At 40.5% G+C, this 26,808-nt stretch overlaps 1 protein-coding gene across 2 annotated transcripts in view; it reads left to right on the forward strand.

Moving 5' to 3' along the window:
• The first annotated feature begins 20,913 nt into the window (after window positions 1-20,913).
• The window catches only part of rab3c (RAB3C, member RAS oncogene family), a 165,307-nt gene continuing 159,412 nt past the window's right edge, over window positions 20,914-26,808 (forward strand). Inside the window, exon 1 of one of the 2 annotated variants that reach the window (XM_060823589.1) lies at window positions 20,914-21,085. In XM_060823589.1, the coding sequence (XP_060679572.1) occupies window positions 21,068-21,085 (18 nt within the window). In that variant the 5' untranslated portion in view covers window positions 20,914-21,067. Of the gene's footprint in view, window positions 21,086-21,715; window positions 21,805-26,808 lie in introns of those variants that run through there. The other variant, XM_060823558.1, reaches the window with a different exon arrangement.

A 26,808-nucleotide genomic window follows, 5' to 3' on the forward strand; every position in this document is an offset into this window, starting at 1 on the left:
GTGGCCTCTTTCTGCACTGTTGGGATTTTATGATTCTAAACATTCAAAAATACATGTCTTAGCGAAAGGGTGGGTAGAGGGGGCAAGGTTGCCTTCTTAGTAACCAATGAAATTAAATCAATAGCAAGAAATGATTATCGAGTCAAAGACATAGAATCTGTGTGGGTATTGTTGAAAAGCCACAAAGGGATAAAAGACCTTGATGGGAATTGTGTCTCGATGTGGGGATAGAATAAATCAGGAGATAGAAATGCACGATTACATTGGTCATGGGGGACTTCAATACTGCAGATGGACAGGAATGTCAGGTTGGTAGTGAATGTCAACAAAAGGAATTTGTAGAATGTCAATAAGATAGCTTTTTGAAGCAGCTTTTTCTAGAGCCCACTAGGGAATAGGCAATTATGGATTTGGTGATGTGTAATGAGGCAGACTTGATTAAGGCACTTAATGTGAAGGAACCCCTAGGGGACAGTAAGCAGTTCTAATGTGATAGAATTCACCGTGCAGTTTGAGAGGGAGAAGCTGGAATCAGGTGTCACCAGATTATAGTTCTGAGGAAGGGTCTACAGACCCAAAACATTAACACTTTTTCTCTTCACAGATGCTGCTAGACCTGCTGAGTTTTTCCAGCAATTTCTGTTTTTGTCACAGTATTGACTAAAGGTAATTACAAAGACATAAGGTTGGAGCTGGCCAAAGTTGATTGAAAGGGGTCCCTAATAGGGAAGACAGTGGAGCATACAATATGGTGAAGATGAGTGGGAAGCCAGAGCTTGGGAAGCCTTTAAAAACCAGCAGAGGAAACTAAAAAGCAGTAAGGAGAAGAAGATGAAAGACAACAGTAAATTAACCAGGAATATAAAGGGATTGAAAGAGTTTTTTTTTAGGTATGTAAAAGGTAAGAGAGAAACAAGAGTAGACATTGGTCAGCTGGAAAATGAGGCCGTAGAAATAGTAATGGAGAACCAAGAAATGGCAGAGGAACTGAATAGAGACTTTGCATCAGCTTTCACACTGGAAAACCCCAGCAGCATACCAGAACTTCAAGAGATTTGGAGGCAGACATGAGTGTATTAGCCATCACTATGGAGAAGATGCTTGGGAAGCTGAAAGATCTGTAAGTGGATAAATGACCTGGACTGGATGGATGTCATCCCAGAGTTCTGAAGGAGATAGCTGAGAAGATTGTAAAAGAGATTGGTGGTGATCTTTCAGGTATCATTGGAGTCAAGGAGGGTCTCAGAGGACTGGAGAAAGGCTAACTTAACATGCTTATTTCAGAAGGGAGGGAGGCAGATGATAGAAAATTAAAGGCTGGTGAGACTAACCTTAGCCATTGGTAAGATTTTACAGTCCATTACTAAAGGTGAGACTGCAGATTACTTGGAAGGGCATGGCAAAATAGGGCTGACTCATAATGGCTTTGTCAAAGGAAGGTCATGCCCAAAAATCTGTTAGAATTCTTTGAGGATACAGCAAGAAAGTTGGACTAATGAGGGCCAAAGGATGTGATCAATTTGGATTTCCAGAAAACATCTGAAAAGGTGCTGCACAGGAAGCTGTTAAATAAGAGCCCATGGTGTTAGGGATATGGTACTGACATGCATAGAGGATTGTCTGACTGCCAGAAAGCAGATAGTAAGGATAATGGATGACAGCTGGTGACTAGTGGAATACTGCAAGTGTCATTGTTGGCACCACAGTTACTCATGTGATACATTAATGATCTGGGCGAAGACAGTGAGGATATTTTTGCAAAGCTTTCAGATGACAGAAAGATAGGTGGAGGGACAGGTAATGTTGAGGAAGCATGGATGCTAAAGACTGACTTAGATAGGTTAGGAGAGGGGCAAAGAAGTGGACGATGGAGTACAAATGTGGGAAAGTATGAGGTTATGCACTTTAGTAGGAAGAATACAGGAGATTACTTTCTAAATAGGGAAAATTTTGGAAATCTAAAGCACAAAGGGAAGTCTGAGTTCAGGACTCTCTTAACAGGTAGATTCCGTTGGCAGTTAGGAAGGCAAATGCAATGTAAACATTCATTTCAAGGAAGCTAGAAGCAAGAGCAGAAATATACTGCTGAGGCTGCATAAACATCTTGTCAGACTGCATTTAGAATATTGTGAGCAGTTTCAGGCTCAGAATTTTAGGTACATTGTGCTGATCAAAGTTTGTGAGAAAATTTGTAGTTCAGGTGCTTGTTGTTGTGGTTCTGTTCGCCAAGCTGGGAATTTGTGTTGCAGATGTTTTGTCCCCTGTCTAGGTGACATCCTCAGTGCTTGGCATCCTAGAGGCATGGCACTCATCCACAGATTCAATCAATAAGCACATCGACCTGGACCCAATATACCGACCACTACAACGGACAGCTGGAACTGACAACCGAAAGCGACAGATTCAAACCACTATAAATGCCAGAGGAAACATCACAGAAGCGCTTCACAGGAGGCTCCCAAGCACTGAGGATGTCACCTAGACAGGGGATGAAACGTCTGCAACACAAATTCCCAGCTCGGCGAACAGAACTACATTGTGCTGACTTTGGAGGGGGTCCAGAGAAGATTTACCAGAATGATCCTAGGGCTGAAGGGCTTTCATATGAGAAGCAGTTGAGGACCCTGGTTCTATACCCAATGGAATTTAAAAGAATGGGTAGTTAGGATTGAAATTTACAGAATACTGAGAGACTGCATACAGTGGATGTGGAGAAGATATTTCCACTAGAAAGAGAGATTAGGACCCTTAGAGTGAAAGGTCGATCTTTAGAACGGAGTTGAGGACTTTCTTCAGCTAGACAGGTTAATCTGTGGAACTCATTGTCAGAGAAGGATGTGGATGCCAAGTCATTGAGTATATTTAAGTCAGAGGCAGACAGATTCTTAATTAGTAAGGAGATCAAGGGTTATAGGGAGAAGGCTGAAGAATAGGGTTGAGTAACATATCAGCCATGATTGAATGACAGAATAGACTCGATGGGCCAAATGGTTGCATTCTGTTCCTATATCCTGTGCTCTTACGGACCCTGTTAGTTGGACGCTGTCAATAAAATGCTCCCCCTCCTGAATGGAAGTTGCCAGGAGCAGGGTCAGATCCTGCTTTATTTTCTGCCAACAAGACATCTCAATCCCTGAGGAAATTCTATCCTTGGTCTCTCTTATTTAAACAATCCAAAAAAAAAAGCTGGTTGTGATTGTTTTACATTCATTTTCAGAGGAAACAGTAGATTTTAATGTCATCCACAATATATTAAAAACCAGTCCTGTAATAACAGATGCCCATAAAGAGATGGACCTCACATTGTTCTTGATAAAACAAGTAAAGATCCCTGTACTTCCTGTTCCTGCGATCAAATCTCCCAAATTATAAATCCCAATAGATCACCAAATCTATGATAATGACAACTGGCCATGACTGGTTTTGACCATTCACTGGTGACATCGAGCAGGCAGTGTGATCTCACTGTTCACTCAATCAAGTCTGCAGATGGAAATAAGCCTATTAGAATGCATAGCTTCAAACAAAATTAGCAAACATTTTGAAGTGCATGGATTAATCCAGGACAGCTAGCACAGATTTGTTAAAGGCAAGTATGCTTGACAAATATAAATCATGTTTTGGAATAGATGAAAATGGAAGTTGTATATTTTTATTGATTTTAAAACACATTTAATAAGATGTCATAAGAATTGCTTGTCAAAAAAATTCCTGCATCTGGTAAAAGCACAGAATGAACACTGTTTGAGGGCATGAAAAGAAATTGGAGTAAATGAGCTTTGACTGCTGGAAGAGCAGTTTTAGGTAATCCATATTTTTTTTTTAAAAAGCCATTAAAGCCAAACATAGCATATGAATTGAATGGTCATGGCTGTGGGATCAGAGAAGCAGTGATTGCCATCTTGGATGCTGCCTGACCTGTTGTGCTTTTCCAGCACCACTCTAATCTTTTGACTCTAATCTCCAACATCTGCAGTCCTCACTTTTGCCTAGTTGACTATAGCCACAATGAGGCCATGCCCAGGAGCCGCATCAGGATTAGATCCCCGTTGTGATGTCTGCTGGCTGCTTTGGAGGTCCTGAGGATGTCCCACCTGTGCGAGCTCCTGACAATTTCACCAGGAGCACTAGGTATTGATACTGTAGGTGGATGCAGGGCAAGTAGCATCACTGGAGCCCCCTGAACTCTGGTTAAGTGAGAATTGGTTCACTAAGGCCATTCAGGCAGGACTGATGATGAATTAACCTTCGCCAGTTCATTGCAATGTAGGAAGCACACAAACTTCATGTTGCCTGCTCATTATAATAATATAACTTAAACCCATTGCTGGGAAGTTGCTTGCCCAAATTGGGTAAGACAAGTACCATTTACAACTTTCCTGTAGTATTTAATACAAAGATGCATCTCTTTAAAAAAACGCATTCTGAGTGTAGCAGACACTGAAAATGCCTGGGGAAAGTTATCTGGCCTTCAAGGAGAGTGAATATGGCACAACAGAGCAGAGAAGGAAAAAAAGCAAGCAACTGCAGATACAAGATAAGAAATTGCTGGAAAAGCTCAACTGATTGGGAACTCCAGTTCTGAGGAAGGATCACTCAATCCAAAATGTTAACTCTATTTCTCTCCACAGCTGCTGCCAGACCTGTTGAGCTTTTCCAACAATTTCTATTTTTATCTCTGACTTACAGCATCTGCAGTTTTTTTTGTAAAGAACTGCAGAAACACAAACCAAAATTGCTATACAAATGCAGCAGGTCAGGTCCAGTGACCATTCTTCACAACAGAGCAGTACAGAGGGGGTGCTAGAAATGTCTCGGACACTGTAGGCCTCAGTGCAAGAGCTGAAAACCGGGTTTGGGGGTGGGGGGGGCGTGTCTTTATCTGTCAGAGACCATGAAGCTCTCCACATAAACACTGAGAGGACAGTAGGGGCAGGCAGTTAGTTATCAAAGTTTGGGAGAAAATTTGTAGCTCGGGTGCTCGTTGTTGTGGTTCTGTTCGCCGAGCTGGGAATTTGTGTTGCGGACGTTTTATCCCCTTGTCTAGGTGACATCCTCAGTGCTTGGGAGCCTCCTGTAAAACGCTTCTGTGATGTTTCCTTCGGCATTTATAGTGATTTGTACCAGCCGCTTCTGGTTGTCAGTTCCAGCTGTCCGCTGCAGAGGCCGATATATTGGGTCCAGGTCGATGTGCTTATTGATTGAATCTGTGGATGTAGTGTACAAAGTCCCATGCAAGGACTGCACAAAACACTACAAAGGACAAACAGGAAGACAGCTAACGATCCGCATTCATGAACATCAACTAGCCACAAAACGACATGACCAGCTATTCTTAGTAGTCACACACTCAGTTGACAAGCAACACGAGTTCGACTGGGACAACACTCCTATTATAGGACAAGCCAAACAGAGAACAGCCAGGGACTTCCTAGAGGCATGGCCGTCATCCACACATTCAATCAATAAGCACATCGACCTGGATCCAATATACCGACCACTGCAACGGACAACCGGAAGTGGCAGATACAAATCACTATAAATGCCGGAGGAAACATCACAGAAGCGCTTCACAGGAGGCTCCCAAGCACTGAGGATGTCACCTAGACAGGGGACGAAATGCCTGCAACACAAATTCCCCGCTCAGCGAATAGAACCACAACAGCAGTTAGTTATCGATATTAGTGCAAGCAGTTGCGCCCCTGAAGATATGAATAGGGCATTGGTAGATGTTTAATGGCCTCAAATGAGTGATCAAGATCAATGAATACATTTTCAAATGTTAAATTCTTCCAAATGAACCTCTAGCTGTATATATTAGATTAGATTCCCTACAGGAATCCCCTTCAGGCCAACCGGTCCACACTGTCCCTCGGAAGAGTAACCCACCCAGGCTCATTTCACTCTGACTAATGCACCTAATACTATGGCCAACTTAGCATGGCCATTTCACCTGACCTACACATCTTTGGATTATGGGAGGAAACCAGAGCACCTGGAGGAAACCCACGCAGACTCAGGAAGATTGTGCAAACTTCACCTAGGTAGTCACCCAAGGCTGGAATTGAACCTGGGACCCTGGTGCTGTGATGCAGTAGTGCTAACCACTGAGCCACCGTGATGTTCGAAATTCTCAAACTCCCATCCTAACAGCACTGTAGCTTTATTTATCATCTCCACGGACTGTAGAAGTTCAAGAAAGCAGCGTACCTTTTCAGGGGAAATTGGGGATGGACAGCAAATGCTAGCCAAGCCAGCGATATCCACATCCTGTGAATGAGATTTTTTGACAAAAATAACAGGAACGGAACGCCGAAAGGACGCATTATTAGCAACAACCCAAATGTAGCAGATGTGGCGCCAATCCAGACTGCTCTGGATAATATTGTGCTTCTTCACTGTCGCTGGATTGTGTGCATCTGAATATGTGGATAGTTTACTGTTAAATTTTAACCACAGTTTATTTTATTTTAAACATTAACTGTATGATGGCTCAGTAAATCCCAGTAAGGATTTTATTTTGAATTGAGAATGTCAATGTTATAATGACCTGTAATATTACTTTTTTTTGTATAGACTTGTAGAATCGCTACAGTGTGAATGCAGGCCATTCGACCCACCAAGTCCACACCTACTTTCCAAACAGCATCCCTCCCAGACCCTGACCCTGACCATATCCCTGTAACCCTACATTTTCCATGGCCAATCCACCTAGCCTACACATCCATAGATATTATGGGCAATTTAGCATGGCCAATCTACCTAACTTGCAAATTTTTGGATTGTGTGAGGAAACTGGAGCATGCACCTCTCTGTAAATGTCACACAGAGGGACTCCTTCAGAGCCATAGTCCCTCAGATAAAGTTAAGGGCTCTGAAAAGAGAAGCAGGTTCTAATAGCTAGACACACACTTACCAACAAGAGTTATAAACTGTTTAAGTTGTATCTTCACCCAGCTTTCAGCAGTGCCAGTTGAAGCCAGAGATGGAGAAATTATTTGGTATCCTCATCCTTCAAATATCATTTGAATGCAGCAAGTCAACTGAGGGACAAGTGACTGAGTATCTTGCTAGCAAAGGTAGGAATACAAAGGCAAGCTTCCTATCCCTATTTCCTAAGTTAGGAAAATCTAGCCAATAGTGTACTTCCTCATCCTAAATTGGGATTTCACAAAATGCTAAGGTGATTTTTTTACAAGCAAGCACAGCCTCTCGTTAGCATTTGATTATTTCTCATATGTCACAGTTCTTACAAAGGTGGTGCAGCACAACACCTCAAGCCTGTCTCACATGGATCGCATTCGCAGTTTCCCGATACTCTACCATGACCCAGAGTTTACTATCAGAAGCAAATGCAGGTTATGAGTCTGGGAAGGTTGACAGTAGGACTAAAGCAGCAAACATCTTGTTTATCCCCGTTTTGATGCGGGAGGTGATGGATTAGTTGTATTATCGCTGAACTATTAATATAAAGACTCGGTTAATGCTCTGGGCTGCAATGGCAGATAGTGAAATTTGAATTCAAGAAAAGAAAATCTGGAATTAAGAGTCTAAAGATGACCAATAGTCTATTGCTGATTGTCGAACAACCCATCTGGTTTACTAATGTTCTTTAGGGAAGGAAATCTGCCATCCTCACCTGGTCTAGATTACATGTGACTCTAGACTACTACTATTGCTGTTGGGGAGGTTTTAAATTAATGTGGCAGGGGGATGGGAACTAGAAGAGTAGACAAATAGACAGCGAGGTGGAAACTGGAGACTGTAAGAATCATGAAGATAGCATTAATAGGGGGAAGAGTAGGCAGAGGGCAGATGAACGCAAAAGAACTGGTGGCCTGAAGTGCATCTACTTTAATGCAAGGAGTATAGTGGGTAAGGCAGATGAACTTAGGGCTTGGATCAGTGCCTGGGAGTATGACATTACTGCAATCACAGAGACTTGGTTGAAGGAAGGGCATGATAAGCAACTAAATGTTCCAGGATGTAGGCAGGACAGGGAGGGAAGTAAAAGGGGGGGGTGGACTTGCATTGCTGGTCAGGGAGGATATCATGGCTGTGCTAAAGGAGGACACTGTGGAGGGCTTGAGTAGTGAGGCATTATGGGTGGAACTGAGAAATAAGAAGGGTGAAGTTACATTGTTGGGGCTGTATTACAGGCCTCCCAACAGTGAGCATGAGGTAGAAGAACAAATTGGTAAACAGATTATGGAAAGATATAGAGGCAACAGAGTAGTGGTGATGGGAAATTCTAATTTTCCCAACATTGACTGGGATACACTTAGTGTCAGAGGTCTCAATGGGGCAGAGTTTGTAAGAAGCATCCAGGAGAGTTTTCTAGAGCAGTATGCCAATAGTTCAACAGGGGAAGGGGCCATATTGGACCTGGTGTTGGAGAATGATCCAGGCCAGGTGGTAGAAGTTGCGGTGGGGGATTTCTTTGGGAACTGGGACCACAATTCTGTAAGTTTTAGAATACTCGTAGACAAAAATGAGAGTGATCCTAAGGAAAGAGTACTAAACCGGGCCAAAGTCAATTATATCAAAATTAGGCAGGAGCTGGGAAATGTGGATTGGACACAGCTATTTGAAGGGAAGTCCACATTTGATATGTAGGAGGCTTTCAAAGATAGGTTAAAGATAGGGCAGGATAGGCATGTCCCATTGAAAACAAAGGATAGGAAAGGCAAAGTTCGTGAACCATGGATGACAGGAGAAATCGTGCGACTAGCCAAGAGGAAAATGGAAGCGTACATAAGGTCCAGGCAGCTAAGAACAGAACCCTGAAGGAATATCGGAAGAGTAGGACCAGTCTTAAATGAGGAATCAAGCTTGCTAAAAGGGGTCATGAAATAGCTTTAGCGAGCAGAATTAAGAAGAATCACAAAGCCTTTTATTTTTATATAAGAAGCAAGTAGGTAACTAGAGAAAGGATTGGTCCATTAAAGGATAATGAAGGAAGGTTGTGTGTCAAACCTGAGAGAATGGGTGAGATTCTGAATGATTACTTTGCATCAGTGTTCACTGAGGAGAGGGACATGATGAATGTTGAGATTAGAGATAGAAGTTGATTAGTCTGGTTCACATTGACAGAAGTAGCGAAGGGTAGGCTAGAGGTTATTAAGGTGGACAAATCCCCAGGATCTATCCCAGGTTGCTGAGGGAGGCGAGAAAGGAAATAGCTGGGGCCCTGACAGATATCTTTGTGGCATCCTTAAATACAGGTGAGGTGCTGGAGGACTGGAGGGTTGCTCATGTTGTCCCCCTGTACGAGTAGGGATATTCCACGTAATTACAGACCAGTGAGCCTGATGTCAGTGGTGGGAAAGTTGCTGGAGAAGGTACTGAGGGATAAGATCTATTTATATTTGGAAAAGCATGGGCTTATCAGTGATAGATAACATAGCTTTCTGTGAGGGAGATTGTGCCTTACCAACTTATTAGAGTTCTTTGAGGAAGTGACCAAGTTGATAGATGAAGGAAGGGCTGTAGATGTTATATACATGGACTTTAGTAAGGCGTTTGATAAGGTTCCCCATGGTAAACTAATAGAGAAAGTGAAGTCACATGGTGTGCAGGGCATTCTAACTAGGTGGATAAGGAACTGGTTGAGCAGCAGGACACAGAGAGTAATAGTTGAAGGGAGTTTCTCGAAATAGAGAAAGGTGGCCAGTGGTGTTCCACAGGGATCAGTACTGGGGCCACTGTTGTTCATGATGTACATAAATGATCTGGAAGAGGGCACTGTTGGTATGATCAGCAAGTTTGCAGGTGATATGTAGATTGGTGGAGTAGGAGAAAGCACAGGGGATTGTCAAAGAATACAGGAGACTATAGATAGACTGGAGAGTTGTTTGGAAAAGTGGCAGATGGAGTTCAGTCCAGGCAAATGTGAGGTGATGCATTTTGGTAAGTCTAATTCTAGAGCAAATTATACAATAAACAGAAAAGCATTGGGAAAAGTTGATGAGCAGAGAGATCTGGGAGTGCAGGTCCATTGTATCCTGAAGGTTGCTGCACAGGTGGATAGAGTGGTCAAGAAGGCATATGGTACACTTGCCTTCATCAGACGGGGTATTGAGTATAAGAACTAGCAAGTCATGTTAAAATTGTACGCAGAATTGGTTTGGCCGCATTTAGAATACTGTGTACAGTTCTGGTCACCACATTATCAAAAGGATGTGGACACTTTGGAGAAAGTTCAGAGAAGGTTTACGAGGATGTTGCCTGGTTTGGAAGGTGCCAGCTATGAAGAGAGGTTGAGTAGGTTAGGATTGTTTTCATCAGAAAACAGGAGATTGAGGGGGAACCTGATTGAGGTCTACAAAATCATGAAGGGTATAGATAGGGTAGGTAAAGATAAGCTTTTTCCCAGGATGAAGGATTCAATAACAAAAGGTCACGCTATCAAGGTGAGAGGTGAAAAGTTTAAGGGGGATACACGCGGCAAGTACTTTATACAGAGGGTGGTAGGTGTCTGGAATGCGTTGCCAGTAGAGGTAGTAGAGGCAGGCACGGTAGATTCATTTTGACCGATGCCTGAGTAGGTGGGAAGCAGAGGGATGCAGATGCTTAGGAATTGGGCAACAGGTTTACACAGTAGATTTGGATCGTCTCAGGCTTGGAGAGCCGAAGGGCCTGTTCCTGGGTTGTAAACTTTCTTTGTTCTTTGTTCTTTGTAGACCTACGGCAAGGTGGTTAATTCTTCACTGCCTTCTAGGCAATTGGGGATGGGCAATAATTGCTGGTCAAGTCAGCTATGCCCGCATCCCACAAATGAATGCAAAAAAAACCTCTTAACTGGCTGCCACTTCATTTACAATCCAAATAATGGCAGTGAATGGGCTGTCCATACTGCCATCTAAACAGAGCAAGGCAGTTCTGTAGCCTTAAAATTACCATTGAGAGATTGGCCTACTTCTGAGGCTGCAAGAAGAATGAGAGGGCACCTCCTTTTGGAACCATGCCCTTTGGTTTTAGCTTCCCTTACCATGAGGAAAAACTGTTGGCTATCTACATTATCCATACCTCTCATGATTTTATAGGCCCCTATAAGGTCCGACCCCCACCCCCCCCCCCTCCCCCCAACCCCCACCCCCCTGCAGTTTCCTATGCTCCAAGGAAAAAAGTCTCAGCTATCTAGCCTCTCCTTAATTCAAACCTTCCAACCCAGGTAGCATCCTAGTAAATCTTTTCTGCACTGTTTCTAGTTGAATAACATCCTTTCTATAGTGGGGTGACCAGAACTGCATGCAGTACTCCAAATGTGCCCTCACCAAAATCTTGTACAGCTGCAGCAAGAGACCATATATAGAATCCCCTCATTGTAGAAACAGGCCATTTGACCTAACTAGTCCATAACAACCATTCTAAAGAACATCCCACCCAAACCCATCTCCCTACCCCTGCATTTCTAATGGTTAACACTCCTAACCTACACATCCCTAAACATTATATGTACATCTCTATGACTCTATGACTCTATGACAATTTAGCATTGCCAATCTACCTAATCTGCACATCTTTGGACTGTGGGAAGAAACCAGACCACCCAACACAAACTCACACAGACACAGGGAGAATGTGCAAACTCTACACAGAAAGTCACTTGAGGGTAGAGCCGAACCTGAATCTCTCCCTGGTGCTGTAAGGCAGCAGTGCTAACCACTGAACCACTGTGCTACCCACTGTATATTCAGTTTTGCTGGAAATACCACAAGTACTTACAAGGAAATTAATGTACAGCAGCCAAATTTGTAGACAACACAAAAATGGGTGGAAACGCAGGTTGTAAGAGGGATACAAACAATTTAAAGAGAGTCACTGATAGGTTAAATGGGGAAAAAGTCGGCAAATAGAATGGAATATGGGAAAATGTGAAGTTGTTCATTCTGGAAGAGAGAACAAAAAGTCAGAGTATTATTTAACTGGAGAAAAACTGAAGAAAGCTGTAACACAAAGGATCTTGGGGGACTTGTGCACAGTACACAGAAAGCTAGCATGCAGGTATAGTGAGTAATCAGGAAGGCTAATGGAATTATGGCCCTTATTTCAAGGCGCTAGAATATAAGAATGGGGAAGTTTTACTACAACTGTATAAGATGCTGCTAAGACCACATTGGAGTCCTCTGGGCAGATTTGATCCCATTATTAAGGAAAAAAAAATCATTCAAGGCAATTCAGAGAAGGTTAACTAGGATGATCCCTGATAAGGAGAGATTGTCTTATGATCAAAGGCAAAACAAGTTTTGAATCTACTCATTGGAGTTAGAAGAATGAGGGGTAATCTCATTGAAATGTATAGAATTCTTAAGGAGTTTGACAGGGTACATACTGAGAAGATGTTTCCTCTCATGGGACAGTCTAGGGCCAGAGGGCATAGTCTCAGACTAAAATGGGACCAAATTGAGATTGAGATGAGGAGGAATTTCTCCTGTCAAAGTTTTTTGAGTCTTACGAGCCCCATGCCATGGAGAGCTATGGGGGCAGAATCCTTATGCATATTTAAGACTGTGATCGATAAATTCTTGATCAGTAGGGGAATCAAGGGTTACGGGGAAAATGAGGGAATGTGGACATGAGGAATGTCAGATCAACTATGATCCTATTGAATAGTGGAGCAGGCTCGAGGGGCTGAATGCTCTCCTCCTGTTCTTATAGTCTTAAGGTCTTATCATCCGGTTGATTCTATTAACATGAAATAGAGATTATCATAGGTTTACACTCTGGACATAAACTATTCATGAATAAAAAAGATAGCAAAGACAGATAATCCCTTTAGAGTAATATGTAGGACTCAGCCATTCCTCCACAGCTTTTAGAAATGAATAAACACTAATGTTGCCTATACTACAATTTTAAAAGGATGCTAAATTGGCACAGACCCAATAGAGGTAAGATGTATATATGCAAGATTCTGGGATTAATACACATATTTTCAGCTTCAAATGATGTAGAGATTGAATTCCTTCAGAGTTGTTGCTTTACCAATCTAGCTTGACAAGAAATATCTTTGAGTACATAAATAAATAAAGTTTGGATGGTGAAAATGACAGAGTGGGAGCAACCCAAGGGAAATTCCTGGCCACACTCAGATATATATTTACATGAAATCTAAAAGGTGGTGACCATCGTCATTATTAACAGAACTTGCTGGAGAAACTCAGCAAGTCTGGCAACGTCTGAGAGAAAAACAGAGTTAACATTTCGAGTCCAGTGACCCTTCACCATAACTGGATTCTAAACACAGAACTTGAAATGTTAATTCTGTTTTTCTCTCCACTGCCAGAACTGCTGAGTTTCTCCAGCAATTTATGTTTTTGTTTCAGATTTCCAACATCCACAGTTTTTTTGCTTTTATTTTATCATCATTGTTATGTCTGTTTAGCTGTACTTCCAAGGTTTTTTTCTTAAGATCATAAAAGAAATAGGAAAAATACTCTATGTTTAAAGAAAGTAAGCATTCTGTTTGAGTGTGTTACAATTTTGAAATTTTTAGGAGATTGTTGCAAGACTTCATTTTGCATTTATAAGCTCCTTGAGAGCTGACAAAGGCTTTAAAATAATTAGATGGACTGAGAGATGTACAAGAATAGCAAGGATCCTAAGTGTAAATAAAACAGGGCAGGTTAAAATAGGAAAGTTTTTGTATGGCTGTATATTATATGCCCCAGCTGTGTATGTTTTCAGCAGGGAAGCATGTAAGTAGGTCAGGCAAGTAGTCAATCACCTTCCATCTAACCCACTCCCATAAGACATAGGTCGGGGTGGGCAGCCACCAAAGTTATCTGGCTGCACACTATATGTAAATAAATCTTTAAGGATCAGTTGAGCTTGTTACTTTACACATGCCACAATACAATAGTCTGGTCGGGCAGGTCGTAGCAAGAAGCCTTCATTGTTTAAGTTTCCAAAATGGTTGGTAGAAGCAGAATACTAATCTAGGAAGGTGCCGTAATATCCTTGCGGACACCTCACAAACAGGTAGCATCTCCTTTCCTCCTATTTGCATTTGCTTTAAAACCAATAATCCCCTACAACTCCCTCCCCAGGGGATGGTAAACCCACACATTCTAAAGTCCCACCAACTTACCTAGGCCCATCAAGCCTCCTGCATGGGCCTACATACAGCCTCGGCAGTCTCTGACACAGCCAGGCCTGTCTGTAGCTATAATCCGGCAGCTCCACAGGGTAGGATTTCCTGCCAATAAGGGGAGAAATTTCCATTCTGGATTAATTTAGTCCACATGCAACACATTATGGCTGGTTTCTACCTGTCAACTAGACATCAACTTTTGAGGTGTCCACCCCCCACCATTCCATCTGCCTCCATAAGGTTCTGTACTATGATTCTAACATGAACCTTTACTTCAGAGAATTGTTAATACCAATGTTATAATAAACAATGAAATGTACAAGACAGGAAAAGATCATGCATCCAATTGTCCAAACACAATCCAAGATATTTCTCATTTCTTTCTGGTAGATATCTTACCACACATTTATCCAATTTCTCTTCAATTTCCTAATATAGCTGGCAATTTTCCCTCACACTGAAAACCACCCTCTTCCCCACCACCTATGTTCACTATCATTTGCAGACTGCCTGTACCTTCATTGTCTTCTGAATCCACCTGGTAAATTTTAACTAACACTTTACCTCGCCACCTGTAAGTTTGAAATGATGGCTCTTGTTGAAGATTTGTAGAAATGAAACTCTGAGTTAGGTTTTACTTCTGCAAGAGAATGAAATCCAAAGAAACAGTTAAATCATATGAAATATTCAATATCCACAACAACAACCCTTATTAACTGATGGAAGATAGAGTACACAGCAGCCAGAGCATTGAACTACAGGCTTAGGAATCTGATTAAATCAATGAATAAAGATTGCTTTCAGTTAAGTTGGTTTAGGCCATGACTAAACCAAATCCATTTCTGAGAGATACTGCTGAGGGCTGTGATAAGTCTGTTCTTACTGCATATCAAATGAATTGCTCAACACAGGCACTGGGTATTGATTTCCACCTGAAATCAGCAGGGTATTCACTTCAACCTTAATGTAGAAACTTTCTGCTTCACAAAATTAGACTAAACTGGAAACAGTCAAACGCAGTTTTTACTTCTGAAATTGAATCAGAGTAAATGTTCTCTATCTATGGAACTATGTGCTGCAATTACAAAATATACGATGTAATAAAATAGCTAATTATAAAGAAATTCAATCTCACACCAACTGAGATAAACAGTAAATAGAAAATGTAGCCATGGAATATTGAACATGATATGCTTCAAATACGTTGTAATCTATCGCTACAGACAGAAGCTGTTTAACACCCATGCACATACATCAGACTAGTTTAAGGGAGCTGCTTGATACAATTAAAACTCTCAAAGGATTAAAAGTTTATTAGAATTAAAAATTGATGTGTGGCCTGCCTGTGTCCCCTCTCATGACCGCTCCCAATCTCCCTCCCATTTTACATGGTGGGTGGAAGCTGTTGATGTGCTGGGCAGCCTGGCCACCCATGGGCCTATTGAAGACAGTAAATGATCATTATGTACTGCATGCTACCCTGTTACTATTTTCCAAAGGCATGGGGAGATCCCTATCAAGCATGTAGCCCAGCAATGTTTATTGTGCAGGCTGGAATTGGGCATTGGCGTGACCTCCTTTGGGTGCCATCCAGATGTCTGATTATTAGTTATCCCAGTTGTCCAATGTAGGACCAAGGAAATTTGTCATCATCCTGGACAAACTTCTTGATTCAAAATACTGTAAGCAGCATTGATGCAAAGTTATAGAGACCTGTTGTTTCGCCATAACCACTTTATTATTAGCAATTGTACAGGAGTCAGTTAGCTCAGTTGGCTGTTTGGCAATGCAGAGTAACACCAAAAGCATGAGTTGAATTCCTACACTAGCTGAGAATTGAATGAAGGATTCTCCTTATTAACCTCTTCCCCCAGCCTGAGGCATGGTGACACTTCAGTTTTCTTTCTTTTACCTTTCACTCATTTGACATAGCTAGGTGAACAAAGGATGACGTTGTTGTCATCTCCAATTCAGAGAAGATCCACATTGCTTCCTGACTTGGAATCAAATCTTTAGTTCCTAACTAATGGAAAATTTCTGTGGAATCTTACCAGTTTAGTACCTGCTGCATTGACAATGTTTCATGGTGTTATGGGTCAACCAGATTTTACAGAACATGGAGTGCAATAGTTCAAGAAGGCAGTTCCACCAACTTCTCAAGGACAACTAAGAATAGGCAATAAATGTTGGCCAGCCAGCAATACTCACATCCCATGAATGAATTAAAAAATGAACCCAACACTCTACACAGAAGTTGCTCTACATTGTCAAGCCAACTTACACAAATTGAGCTTGAACAGGGTGAACTTGAACTCACCTCCCAGCTCCCTGAACAACTAATAATAGAGGGTGGAATTACACGTCCACTTTGACATTTCTTGTTAAAGGGCCCATGACCTGTAAAGCAAGCATTTTATTTGAAAGTGAAGCAACCACATGCAGAGATCTGGAAAATCTGCCCCATCCCTCCAGTTGGGCTCTGTTCATTTTATCCTATTGTCCTGCTGTAGGCTTTGAGGGAATCCAGTGAGATGACCTGTTCCTTAGACAGCAAGGAAGCAGTCAACATCTTCAGAAACAGGGATGGAAATAGCTGAGGAAGTCAGTAGCGCAATTATGGCTCCCCTAGCCTGGAGTTAGTGCTCTGAGAGAATACAAGGCCTTAGAGCAGTATGATCGAACGCTTTCAGGTGACAATCCCCACACTCTGACTTTCACAACTTCCTGATACCCATTGGACGTTTTTGTCTATGGACGAGATAATGATCCATTGTTTCCCTGGAAGTCACATCTTTCTACAAGTCTAAACCTAAACAAAGAGTTGATGTTGTGCTGAGCTCAATGGTTCAATAATGCATGGGGAAGGTTTTGGACTACACAACCCAGTAGTTCAGCTATTTTCTAATATTATTTTAGCTCAGTAAACACCTGCATTTTTGGGTATTTGGCCTGGTCAGAAGACCAGCCTTTAAATCTGCTGTTAATGAGTTCAGCTCTGAGTGTGCTGTTACATTAGGGTGGTTGAATGCATTCCCATAACATTCTCTCCAACTTTGTAGAATTTCTTCTGGAATTGAATATGTTCTGCTATCTGTCTTTTAGAGGGTTTAACACCAGTACCATCTGCTTCTAGTTGATCCAGGTGACTGAGTAACTTAGTGTGCAAGATGTAGAGAGTTAATTCCAGTCCATTCTTTGACATATTTTTCTCAAGGGTTCTCAAAGTATTTTGTATTTGCCTCAAAGTTGCCTTTTAGACATTCACATTTGGATTCATATCTTGGTGTTGTTGGCTTCAGTTTTCTTGTGTAGGACTTGGCATACCTCACCAGATACACAAGTGCATCACTTGGGACAGCTTGATCAGATCATATCTACTGTTTCTCTGAAAGCTGATCTGTGTCTGTGCAGACTAATTCATTATACAGAAGGTTTTCAGATGCATCAAACGTTTATGTATTACGACAGATTAGTACAAAGTTAAAAATCACACAACACCAGGTTATAGTCCAACAGGTTTAATTGGAAGCACTATCTTTTGAAAAAGCTAGTGCTTCCAATTAAAACTGTTGGACTATAACCTGGTGTTGTGATTTTTAACTTTGTACACCCCAGTCCAACACCAGCATCTCTAAATCATGACAGGATAGTAGTTGGCAAATCCTGAGTTTGCACAGCCGTTTAGTATTCTATATGTCATATAAAGTATACTACAATGTTGAAATTGAGGAGATGGTGACCTTAGCAATAGCAGATGGTTCTCCACAAGTCCAATAAAGAACTAGCTATCTGCTATGATTCTGGACTAAGATGTGGTCTAATTCATTTATTTTACTGTTGTCAAATATCTAGAGATATCACAATAACTGAACAAACCACCTGTGAAGAATTTGTTATATATTATGCAGGAGAAGAACCTCAGAGAAACACTGTTTGTTATTCAAAAGTCAAAATGACCGCAAATAGTATTAATGCCATTTTTGAAGCTGGGTAATGTATCATTCAGGTTTCCAAATATAATAAATTTTTCATGTCCTGGAGGAGATTATATTATCCATGTTAACCATTGACAGATTTATTGTGTCTGTAAATTCTTCAGTGTATTTGTAAACTAGAATGATAGACATTTGCATGTGACAGTTCTTATGGTCACATTGTATTCCTGTAAAGCACAGACATTATGTTTAAAAGGAAACATAGAATATTAACATAATGAATTCCCGAAAGGAACTCTCAAAGTGTCAGATGATTTCTTTGCAGTTTTTGGATGGACAGCGACAGATCTTTCTGAATGTATCTTTGAGAAGTTACTTAAAATACTAATGGGCCTCAAATGTGCTGAAGCTTTCACCATTTTCACAGAGTCATTGAGTCATGGAGTTGTACAGCACAGAAACAGACCCTTCGGTCCAACTTGTCCATGCCAACTAGATATCTTAACCTCATGTAGTCCTCTTTGCCAGCACATGGCTCATATTCCAGGGAGTAGTCAGTATGAAAGCTGTTACTGCTAAGATTACAGAATTGTTAGTCAGTTGGACTGGCAGCTTCCAGCATTGGGACTCGCTCATGAGTATAGGACAGAAATTCTGCCTCCAGCCAATTATTGCTTAACTGCTGCAGAGTAACTTGCATCAGCTATGACTCCAGGTCACCCATTAAAATCTACCCTTAGGAAAGATGTATTGATTTGGAAGGAGTATTCATCAAAATGACACCAGGTCTTTAAAAAATTATGAGATTCAGTTGTATAAATTTGGTATGTATTCCTTTGAGTTTGGGAGTGTGAATGACAATCCAGTCATGGTGTTTGTAATGATCAAGAAATTATATAGGATGTTTGAACATTTCTTTTATTGGGGGATTCAGATCAAGAGGATGTAATGTTTAAATTGGAGCTGGGCAATTTTAGAGTGAAGTTAAGAATTACTTTTTGATACAAAACATGTACTAGGTATCTGGAACTTACTCCCCACGATGTTGTAAATGCTGTGCTAATTAATATACTCAAAATTGACACCAGTGTTTGTTGTCAAGGTATAAAGGACTGAGGTATGTTCCAGTCTTAAAACGAATAACAGGAGGGACAGAGTTGAGGAGCTGAATTGTATTCTCTGTTCCTATGTCCCATTTTGTGCTAAAATGTCTTTTTCTCTCTGTGAACACGATTTGTTTTGTTACAATGTACATTTGTTATAGAGATCCTGTTCTGAGTAACAGTACAAGATATGGCACCGTTAAAAAAAATGTATTCCGAGGGTGTGGACATCACTTGCAAGGCTGGCATTTATTGCCCATGTGAATCGTTAGTTACCACTGGGGAGGGCAATTAAAAGTCAAATAAGTTGGCACAGGGCTGCAGGCAATTATACTCCGAACCACCGTAAAGGCAGCTCCATCTGAGTGACCATCAATCAATCGTTAGATTTATTCTTACATTAATCTAAGCGCGTTTAACGTATATAGTGCCTTTTCTAACTACATCCAACTTCTCATGCTGCCTTGTGGGATCATGAACTATTTGATATCGTGGTTGCTAAAGAATTAAGAAAGCTGCCTGTTTTCGAACTAATTGGACCATCGGAAAGCACGCAGACCCGTAATGATTATTATTTTGGAACGGCTGATTGGTATTTTCCGATAGGTATCGGCAGATTCGGGCATCGTTTTATTTATTCTGAAAAGATATGCCTTTGCTGTTCAATGTGACTGTTCTGGGCTGCCTGGAGCACTATCAGGCATTCTGTGCAGACTTGCATTTAGTTGCCATAGCAAATCAGAATTTTACCTTGATTTCGAAATGCAAACAGCTTTATGTAACTGTTTAAACAATCCGCTGACCTCATTCCCCTTTTAGCCACGCAGCAGCTAATACAAAGATAACATAAATACAAATGGCTATTTTTCCCCTTGATGTATCATGAATTGGAAAGTTTAACCTGGTCGCCTCGCTGAATTACAGAATCATTTCTGACTTTCTGTTGCCCGCTGTTTTATTGGATCAGCTTCTTTTAACAGTGTTCCTTAGACGGCCAGCATTGGCCGCCACTTGGTCTTTGTTCCGCAGTTTCTCGCCGCAATTCATCTGAACAGCTGACCATGTCCTGTTCTCATCAATCCTTCTCCAAGTTCTCCTTGCTGATGAGATCATTTGGGAAAGTATTTATTTATAATAGCGTAATATCTCCTCCATCGTGAAAATACGTGCAATTTGATAGAAGTGATAAAATCACAAATGTATAATGCAATCGCGATTTTAGCATTCAGATTCGTAAAGAGATATACAGATACAACTAATTCTGGAAGTAGTACTATTTTGACACATGGGGAAAATATTGAACTTAAGTTCCCATGATATAAGTTTGTCTAGTGTATTTTAATATATGGGAATATTACATTTATTAAATTATTTGTGTATCACACAGGAATGCCTGGCTAGCGTGCAAATATCTCCCAACCATAGATCAGCTCCGATTTCTAGAATGCTTTGATCCATATAGTTTGGCTGGGTGATCATATAGGTCGTCCCACCCTAGCCTCCTCGTAGCCATAAAAGGCTAATGAAAAAAACCCTGCGGTCATTAAAAAAGTACAAGATAAATCAGCAGAAATAGGTGATCACATTTTCTTTCAACAATGCTTGTTCTTTCTTGAAAAGACTTAGAACATTACCAAGTGCTACCTTCTGTTCCCTAGTAAATAAATATATAATTACAACGGATGCAAACGGTCGACAGCTGCGTGTTGTCCAGAACAGCAGCGGATCCTGAGTCTCTGTTTGCCTTCCCTGTAGTTCAGATTATATTGCTGCCAGATGTGGAGGGGTTACACACGAAAAGCAACTGAGGACTGAAATGTGAATCTGTAGACACACTTCTCTTCAACTTGCCAACCGGAGACGATAGCATCGACATTGTTCTTTCCTTAATCGTTCGACCATCCTTATCCACATTTTTGAACTTGTGAAAATAAATGGAGCTTTATGGAAAGGTAAGGCATTGTTTTATTATACTCACGGGCTTCCTCTTTCAAGACCGAATCTCTGTTGATATCAGGAAGGGCTGTGGTCTTTGTGAGTTTTAGACAAGATTCCATGAAAACAGCCTGTCTTTGTCCCGACTGCAAAGTCTTTAAATGAATGCTAACATTAGGGCTTCTCCGTTTTTAGGATATTTAAGGGCATTTATTATTATTATTATTAATGAATACTTACTACAAAATAATTTGCGAGAATACAGATACATTTAAAATGTATGAAATAACGTAAGTAATACATATGATATACAAGAAGTAATGTATTACTAAATTTGACACATTTCCTGGTTGTTTATTCTAAATATCGGTCCAACATGATGCAAGGTATCCGAGCTCGTATCCATCGCTTGCAGCCTTGTTTCTGCCAACGCCGACCGCTATCACTGTTGTTGTGTGGTCGTGGGTACTGGGGAGAAGGGGAACCGCTGGGCATGATGGGATCTGTAGTCCAATAGGAAGGACCACTCCCTCCCAATATGCTGGGGCGCCCGCGAGCCAAAGAACGACAAATGCCAGAAAGCAGAGCGCGACAGACGCATGCGCAGCAGCGTGTCCATGTCAATACAAAAGTGGGTGACAGCGGGAGGGAAGTGGCTCGTTGCGCTCGGCTCTCTCCGCAGCCTCAGAGGGATCAGCAGCGCTCTGGCAGCATGAGACACGAGGCACCCGTACAGGTCTGCTTTTAACCTTTCATCTCATTACAACACCTACCAGATGCAAACCGCGTCCGAGTGAGACTTTTTGATCAAGGAGATGGCTTTAAAACGCCTGTCACTGAATATCAGATTTTTCTCTCTCTACATGATCACAATAACTTGTATCGTAATGCACAATTACAAAGGTTAAACCGTGTAATTTTGCAGGTTTTTAAATCGGAACTGGATTATTTAGCGCAGAAAAAATTCAATCATTTAAATGTGGAATAAGGTGCACAATTTAAAAAAAAGCATTGCGAATTAAGAATTTTTAAAACCAGTTTCGTTTTTCTGAGACCAGTGTATTTATTCATCCCAATTTTTGTTCCTCCATTGGTGGGTGGTCAATAGCTTAGCCGTTAGGGGTTGCTTATGTGAAGGGGGTGGGGGGAGGCAGATGGAATTATGATGACAGATGTCAAGATTGCATCCTTCATTTGTGCTGCTACCTTACTGTTTGAGCACACTATCTCTCCTACTCATCGCGGGTATCTGGTGTTTAATTTAGATGGTACAGTCACCTACCAAGATGTCTGGGCTGCAGTGGAGGGGAGCCTATCCATCTGATTTTAACATGCCGACTTTTTCATATGCAGGGATTACCTTTATAGAGATCGTGTGTCGACTCTTAATATTTTGTGATTTAAAGCATACGAACACTTTATTCTGACAAAATAGACTTTGTCACGCTTGCTATTACATTATAAAATCAGAAAGCCTGCTTTGTGTCCATTCGTAATTCCCAATACAGTACATATCATTTGAAGTAAAGGCTTATACCAATATTCATATTTAATAATTATTTAAAGCTGACCTAAAGCCAGAATTGTTCTGGTTATAATTAAAAATACTCTGTGGACTAAATACTGGATATTTTAAGTCTGCTGTTATTTAATTAAGGTATGATTCAGTGTCATAATGTCTTTAAATACAATTTGCTGTTGTTTTTGTTGGGATGGTACACATTAAAAATGGACTTCTGTGTTTGTGATCAATACATAGAAGGTGTACATTAAGTGTATGTGTGTGTATATATATGTGTATATATATATATAGTATAAAAATTGTCAAGTCTAAGGGGATTGATAATATATATTCTACAATGATGCCATTATTTTGATCTTTGTAGTTTTTTTTCTAATTCTTGTCAGAGAATACAAGTTTTACATTTTTTTTAATACTCATACACAATTTAGATTCTGTGAATGGTGCCAACATTTTATGCAGAATATAAATAAATACCATTTGTAATGTGGGTCTGGATGTTCCTCCTCAATGATGTTAAATAAGTTGGGCTGGCAATTAGCTCTAGTCCAGTAGGAGCCATAGTCAGCTATCTTTGACAAAGCGTGAGTGAAACAAATGGTTAAAGAGATAAAGGAACAAGCATTCAGCAAGATGAGAAATTAGCACTCCATAAACTACCACAAAATGGCTAAGTAAACTAATATTGCACATTGTAGATAAAAGTGTTGCTGGATAGCTGTTCACCTGTTCATACACTGTCATCAATTAGAATTATGAGAATCAGACCAAATTGGAAAGGGACAAAAAGTTCCATTTGAAGTGTAATACATGTGTGCCATGATACACAGCATTTATCAAAGCAATCCAGAAGGTCCCATTTTAAATTTGGAATATGCTGAATAAAATGATTTCAGCTAGGTCAGGAGTGCTACAGTTGTCTCTGTATAGAGACTTGATGGTTGTTCTACATCCTAATTTCCATTTGGTAATCTTCCATTTTATATCTTTAATATTTGAATGGTCCCTTACTGCTGTTTATGTCATTTACAAGAATCTGGTTGCCCATGGACATCAGGTGAGAACAGATTCCACCTCCATTTTATTGCTCATGTGAATGATGGCCACTAGGACAGGTTATTGAAACAAGTGCAGATGGAATTAAAACTGGAGCAGCTCACTGCCTTTCTAAAGGAAAAAGAAACACTGTAAATTGCTATTGCTGTAATATGAGGTGTTAGATTCTTGTAAGCTATAGTCTTTAGTCAGTAGCTTCCATTGCTTGATTGTCTGTGTTCTACTGACAATATTTAGGTGGTTCATCTAGGAAAATATTTATGTATGATATGATATATAAGAAAATACAAGAGATTTAGTTCCCATGGCATTGCTTATCATTTGTCATTTTCATTTTGTTGCTTCACCCTTTCTCCCATTTTTTTCTTTTTGGCTTTTCTTTCTGTATGTCTTTCTGTTTTCTATTCCAGATGGGAGTGAATGATTTGTAGGCTGTTCTGGGGAAAGCTGCTTTCTACTGCAGCTTCCTCTATTTATTTAAACCATATCTTCCCCTTTACCCTTTTTCATTTTCAGTCTTCCTTCCCTTCCATTTGCCATCCCTACCCTCCTATTTTCTGTGTCCCTTTCCCACTGCACCCATAAGTTTCTTCTAAAATGTTGTAACTTCTCCTGTGTTAAAGTGCACATCACTACCTTCATCGCCTAGATTTTTAATTGAATTACAAAAGTGAGGAAGCCCCACTCTTGTGCAAAATCTTAGTCAAACTCCATCTTAAACATTACAATCATTTTTGGGCACTCCACCAAGGCTTTGAAAGGTGTACATGGCAGATTCACTGGGATTATACTGGATATTGGAGAGGGTAATTAATGAGGAGTTGTTTAAAATTGCCTTGTTTTCCCTTGCTGGAAAGTTTAAGGAGCATCTAGATGCAGTCTTAAGAAATGATAGAGATTTGACAGGATAGATAGCAATGAATTAATTCCATTGATGGCTGAATCCAAGTCAATAATTAATTTATAATTAGAGTTCAGCCATTTTGGAATGAAACCTGAAAGCATCTTTCTCAAACGCTAGTGGAAGATTAGAACTTTCCAAAAAAAACTGCACATGCTGAATCAGTTAAAATTTTAGGTACTATGATGTCTGGGTTAGGTAAGGCAATCAAAGGATATGGTGAAAAGATAAAGTTGAGTGCATGTCAGCATGATCTTCTAGTATGGCAGACCAGGTTCAAGAGCCTATCCTGTTTCTCTACATAATATATCTGCTCTACTTCCTCAATTCCTTAGGACCTACCACTTAATCTTTGTTGTTTTCACAGAACTGATTTGAAAAAAGACAATTTGGTTTTCAAAATGTTCACTGTGCAAATAATTAAGTTGCTGCCTGTGGTCAGCACAAGTTATGAGTGTTGTGAGGTAATGAGTTGGTTTCCAGTTCAGAGCTACCATTCTCTGCTTCACTTTGTAGTTATAGAGTCATAGAGATGTATAGCATGGAAACAGACTCGTTGGCCCAACTCATTCGTGCTGACCAGATATCCTAAATTAATCTAGTCCCATTTGCCAGCATTTGGCCCTTATCCTTCTAAATACTTCCTATTCAAATACTCATCCAGATGCTTTTTAAATGTGATTGTACAAGCCTCAATAATTTCCTTTGGCAGCTTATTCTATACACTCATCACCCCATGCGTGAAAAAGTTGCCTTTTAGGTCCGTCTTTAAATTTCCTCTGTCACCCTAAACCTATGCCCTCTAGTTCTGGACTTCCCCCCCCCCCCCCCCCCCCCCCCCCCCCCCCACACCCCAGGGAAAGGACCTTGTCTATTTCCCATATCCATGTCCCTTCTGATTTTATAAACCTCTATAAGGTCACCCCTTAGCCTCTGACGGTCCAGGGAAACAGCCCTAGCCTATTCAGTTGCTCCCTATTGCTCAAATTCCCCAACCCTAGCAACATCCTTCTAAATCTTTTCTGAACCCTTTCAAGTTTCACAACATCCACCTCCTAAGAGCAGAGCTGGAATTGCATACAGTATTCCAAAAGTGGCCTAACCAATGTCCTGTATAGCCGCAACATGACATTCCAACTCCTATACTCCATACACTGACCAATAAAGGAAAGCATAACAAATGCCTCCTTCACTATCCTGTCTACTTAATTACTCCATATTTCTGTCTCCTCCCTTTCTGCCTTATTTTTTTTTCTATTCCTTTATTCACCTTTTCCTTGATCTAGTACTACAACACTTCCCCTTCTGCTTCAATTTGCTTTGCATTCAAATTCGTCCTTCTCCTAGAACCATTCATTCTTAACCCCAATGGTCTCCTTACTTTTTCAGCTCCCTTTCATCCTCCAACTTGATGTCATTTAATCTATTTCTTTACCACTTTCAACCCAAAGCTTTTGATAAGAAAATAAGACCTAGAGATGTTAATAGTATGTAAATATAGCATGCCTCAATGACACCTAGAAATAGATCTGGAATGTGAAGCTTAGCAAAACATCCGTTTATCATGTGAAGAGCTGAAGGATAAGTATAATGTTAAGCTTTTGTTTAAGTTGGAAAGTGCTAACCGTGGTCTTTGTTAATTTGCTACTGGTTTGGTTGAATGATTTATTTTCCCTTAAATACAACACAAAATGTACTTGTGTTCTTTTGAAATTAACCTGATATTTTTGCACCATTGTCTGAATCAAAACATTCAGTACTGAAGAGTACACTTAGGTCCTCCACTGCCTTTATATGCATCGTATGTTCTGAACAGCACTGTACAGATATTGTGACTGAGAGCAAGTAAATGTTCACTTGGTCAGTTTTGTGGGTATACTTATTGGAACAGTAATGTGTGTGTATAGTTAAAGTTGCAGTTTCCAGTTAGCCCAATGAGAGTGAGCTGTATTATTACCAGTCATTTATATTGTGGACTGGAGAAAATTCAATGCTGCATCTGATATAAAGCACAAGCTGTGATAATTAATTCTGAGAGTGTACTTGTTACTTTTAAGTAATTCTATTCCCAATGGTTTTCTTACCTTATGCCTTTTTCAAGCAGTTATCTAATTTCCTTTTTAAAGTTATTACTGAATCTGCATCTATGACTTCTTTTAGCCAGTGCATTCATGCATAATATCCATGCATAAAGGAAAAGTTGACTTATTCCCCACAGACTCCTGTATCAATTAGAATAAATCCAAACCCTTGATTTCTTT

This window comes from Hemiscyllium ocellatum, chromosome 1 (assembly GCF_020745735.1).
Source record: "Hemiscyllium ocellatum isolate sHemOce1 chromosome 1, sHemOce1.pat.X.cur, whole genome shotgun sequence".
NCBI classification, from domain to species: Eukaryota; Metazoa; Chordata; class Chondrichthyes; order Orectolobiformes; family Hemiscylliidae; genus Hemiscyllium; species Hemiscyllium ocellatum.